Consider the following 4358-nt stretch of genomic DNA (forward strand, 5'->3'; position numbering starts at 1 on the left):
ACTATACTATGACTTTTTTCTACACAGTATACTATGACTTTTTTCAACATACTATACTATGACTTTTTTCTACACAGTATACTATGACTTTTTTCGACATACTATACTATGACTTTTTTCTACACAGTATACTATGACTTTTTTCTACACAGTATACTATGACTTTTTTCGACATACTATACTATGACTTTTTTCTACACAGTATACTATGACTTTTTTCGACATACTGTATGACTTTTTTCGACATACTGTACTATGACTTTTTTCTACATACTATACTATGACTTTTTTCAACATACTATACTATGACTTTTTTCTACACAGTATACTATGACTTTTTTCGACATACTATACTATGACTTTTTTTGACATACTATACTATGACTTTTTTCGACATGCTATACTATGACTTTTTTCCACATACTATACTATGACTTTTTACGACATACTATAGTACGTTTTTCATCCCATTAGTCATTTAGTAAACGCTTTTATTCAAAGCGACTTACAATTCAGAAGCGTAATGCGCCCTGTAGAGGGAAAAAAAAGTGACGCAAAGTTCAGTACAAAGTGTTCTGACGTTTAATGAAACATGAGTATGATCAGGTACAAAAAACACATTTTACTGGAGCAAGAAGGAGAGGAGACAAGGAGGCAGCACAAGGAGACAGGAAGGCTATGGTCAAGACGTGATCTGAATGGAATACAAATACATTTCACAACTCTGGCATGGAAAAATAGTCAAATTAACATTTTTCTGACATGTTATACTATGAACCTTTTGAATCATTTCTTTTCGACACGCTATACATACGATGACCGGGGGGGTCCTTTGTCCTTGGTGCCTCACATCGACAGAGTCGTGCTCTCGTACATAGCTGTGCTGACATTCATGGGTTCATGTTCCTGTGTCAGACAGAGACCATGTTGAAGACCGCTGAGGACCTGGCAGGACCTTATGTTTGGGGTCAGTACGACATCCTGGTTCTTCCTCCGTCTTTCCCTTACGGAGGCATGGAGAACCCCTGTCTGACCTTCGCTACGCCCACCCTGCTGGTACTCACTCACTCTTATTATACCTGACCAGCATCATGTGATTGTTGATCGTCTGATGACTGTCCGTCTCTTCACAGGCAGGAGACAAATCTCTGTCCAACGTGAGTATAAAACCACAGCTCACCGGTTCACCTGTTCACCTCATGTTGTTCACGTGGTCACTTGTTGTTGTTGTTGTTGTTGTTGTTGTTGTTGTTGTTGTTACTTCCTGTCAGGTGATCGCTCATGAGATCTCACACAGCTGGACTGGGAATCTGGTGACCAACAAGACCTGGGAACACTTCTGGTAAACAACAACACTCGGAGACTTTATCTCACTTCACATTTGATTAAATGTGAAGAAATGAAACTGTTGATGGGCTTTTGAAGGTTTCTAGATTGATTTAAAAGATGCTGAATCATGACATTTATTTTAGAATCCACCTTTATTATTTGTTTATGTCTCAATCAATCATCTGCAGGTTGAACGAGGGTCACACGGTTTACCTGGAGAGGATGATCGGCAGGTCTCTGGTCAGTGAGCAATTCAGACAGTTCAAAGCCATGGGGGGCTGGAAGGAGCTGCAGGACTCGGTGAGGACCTGAACGTGGTCTCTGGGTTTGAGTGTTTTTGAGTGATACTTCTTACCCGTCTGCATCGTCACTCAGGTGAACACCTTCGGAGCCGACAACGTGCTGACGAACCTGGTCCCCAGCCTGCAGGACGTGGACCCGGACGACGCCTTCTCCTCGGTGCCCTACGAGAAGGGCTTCGCTCTGCTGTACCACCTGGAGGAGCTGATGGGGGGGCCAGGTAACACCTGCACACACCTGGACACATGGGTCAGCTCCTGAAGGTGTTGTTTTACCACTCAGCTGTCGGTTTGTTTGGGTCTTCAGAGGTGTTCATGGGTTTCGTAAAGTCCTACATCCAGATGTTCGCCTACGGCAGCGTCACCACAGACGAGTGGAAGAACCACCTGTTCACCTACTTCAAAGACAAGGTGAGACACCTCTATATCCGGATCAGAACTTCTACAGTCCTGGTCTGTAGGGGGACTCTGATCCGCATCCTTGTCTTTCTCAGGTGGACGTCCTGAACAAGGTGGACTGGAACGCCTGGATGTTCACTCCTGGGATGCCTCCAGTCAAACCTCAGTGAGTGGACCCTGTCAGACCTCCACCAGGTACTCCGGTCTTTAAAACCTGGTCCCCTTTTTGTTCTGATGTAGTTTTATTTGTTGTGTTCAGGTACGACACCACGCTGGCTGACGCCTGCATCGCTCTGAGCCAGAAGTGGGTCAAGGTAAGACCTGGAACCCACGTGGACCCGTGTTTTTCTTGTTTTTGTGTTCAGAGTCAAACCTCCGTCTTCTGCCCTCCTTAAGGCCAAAGGCCAGGACCTGAGCAGCTTTAAAGAGTCCGATGTGAAGGCGCTGTCGTCCCACCAGCTCATCGAGTTCCTGTCTCTGCTGCTTCATGAGGTAAACCACCACAGTCCACTTCACTGAAAGTCCACCACAGTCCACCTCACCGAAGGTCCACCTCACGTCACGTGTTTGTTCCTTCAGGATCCTCTTCCTCTGACTCATGTGAAGAGAATGCAGGAGGTTTATGATCTCAACGCCATCATGAACTCAGAGATCCGCTTCCGGTAAGAGTCCTGGATCAGGTCTTTCTTTTGAAACTGCGCCCCCTTTCCCTGGAAGCCCCCTGATTGGCCCTTCTCCCTCCAGGTGGCTCCGGTTGTGTGTGCGGTCCAAGTGGGAGGAAGCGGTCCCCATGGCGCTGAAGATGGCGACGGAGCAGGGCAGGATGAAGTACACCAGGCCGCTCTTCAGGTACTTTTACAGGCTTAGTACATGAAATATGTGTTTAAAGCAGTTCTCTCTGTGACTCTTGTGTACTTGTACTTTGTCTTCAGAGAGGTCTTCAACTATGAAAAGTATCGTGAGGAAGCGCTTCGAGTGTTTGTGGCTCACAGAGCCGCGATGCACCCGGTCACCTCCGGACTGGTCGGCAAAGACCTGAAGGTGGATGCCAGTAAGACCACCAGCCTGTAACGACAAACCAGTATCAGAACCAGGACCAGGACCACCAGGAGCTCCTTCGTGTGTTAAACTTAATTCTTTGGTTAAACTGTTTATTTCTCTGTAAATGAAGAAATAAAAACAGGTCTGAAATAAACTTCCTTCTATTTCGTCATCATTACCCAGCATGCAACAGTTACTATTGTAATGCTGTGTATTTTACACACATGACACTAATAATTATAAATAATAATAAATATAAATAAGTTCACTTCATGAGCAAAGCAATTTATTACTTTAAATGTTTGTGTCGATGTTTTTCAAACTTGACAGAGATGGACTAAAGTTAGAGGAAGGAAACTACGTCTGTTTTTTCAAAATAAAAGGTACAAACAAAATACATGCATAAAATAAAGATGAACTGGATTATATTTACAATGATGCCTGTTGGCAGCAATATGTTTTGTCTCTAATGTGTTGGATTTAATTTCACCGAGTTGTTTTAAATGCTCTCATGTTACGTCATGTCATGTTCTTTTGATTACCGATGTTGATGCACTTATTGTAAGTCGCTTTGGATAAAAGCATCTGCTAAATGACTGTAAGGTAATGTAATGTAATGCCTGTTTTTCAGAATAAAAGCTTCATCTAGTAAACAGTCAGTTAATCAACGGGTCTAAAGTGAACGGCTTCGATGGATCAATACTGACTTCAGTTTCACCATCTTCTGATGAAGTGAAGAAACAGGAAGTGTTAACAGCACAGAGTCCAGAGAAGAGGAAGAAGAAGAACTGTTTCTTAACATGACTCCATCTTGAGAAACATTCATGTGTGTCAATAAGAAACGGCTGAAAAAAAGTTTAGCAATGATTCATTCCTTTAGTTCAAGTTAATACAAGTAACATACGTGTACAATAAAGTCTTAATATATAAGTACAAGTGTAACGTCTATATGAATGTAAATCAATGGTAATATACATTATACGTGTACATTTAAGTCTTAATATATAAGTAAAGCATGTGTAATGTCTATATGAATGTAAATCAAAGACAATATACATTATGTGTACATTTAAGTCTTATTATATAAGTACATGTGTAACGTCTATACGAGTATAAGTCAATGATAATATACATACGTGTACAATAGTCTTAACATATATGTACAGCATGTGTAATATCTATATGGATATAAATAAATGATAGTTAAAAATAATTACATATGCTATGACTTTTTATAACTTTTTATGACATGCTATACTATGACCGTTTTTGGACTTTTTTCGACAAGCT

The 4358-nt window shown here is 41.8% G+C and overlaps 1 protein-coding gene across 1 annotated transcript in view; it reads left to right on the forward strand.

Annotated features, from left to right (window-relative positions):
* Window positions 1-3222, forward strand: part of lta4h (leukotriene A4 hydrolase) — a 7693-nt gene extending 4471 nt beyond the window's left edge. The window contains exons 8-19 of the mRNA XM_068734030.1: window positions 916-1056; window positions 1134-1157; window positions 1272-1342; window positions 1518-1629; window positions 1705-1849; window positions 1936-2039; window positions 2123-2193; window positions 2287-2341; window positions 2424-2519; window positions 2607-2689; window positions 2772-2876; window positions 2960-3222. Of these exons, the coding sequence (XP_068590131.1) occupies window positions 916-1056; window positions 1134-1157; window positions 1272-1342; window positions 1518-1629; window positions 1705-1849; window positions 1936-2039; window positions 2123-2193; window positions 2287-2341; window positions 2424-2519; window positions 2607-2689; window positions 2772-2876; window positions 2960-3098 (1146 nt within the window). The 3' untranslated portion in view covers window positions 3099-3222. The remainder of the gene's footprint in view (window positions 1-915; window positions 1057-1133; window positions 1158-1271; window positions 1343-1517; window positions 1630-1704; window positions 1850-1935; window positions 2040-2122; window positions 2194-2286; window positions 2342-2423; window positions 2520-2606; window positions 2690-2771; window positions 2877-2959) is intronic.
* Window positions 3223-4358: the final 1136 nt, after the last annotated feature.

This window comes from Cebidichthys violaceus, unplaced genomic scaffold (assembly GCF_023349555.1).
Source record: "Cebidichthys violaceus isolate CVI_PGR_0920_01 unplaced genomic scaffold, fCebVio1.0.p SCAF_60, whole genome shotgun sequence".
Taxonomy (NCBI): Eukaryota; Metazoa; Chordata; class Actinopteri; order Perciformes; family Stichaeidae; genus Cebidichthys; species Cebidichthys violaceus.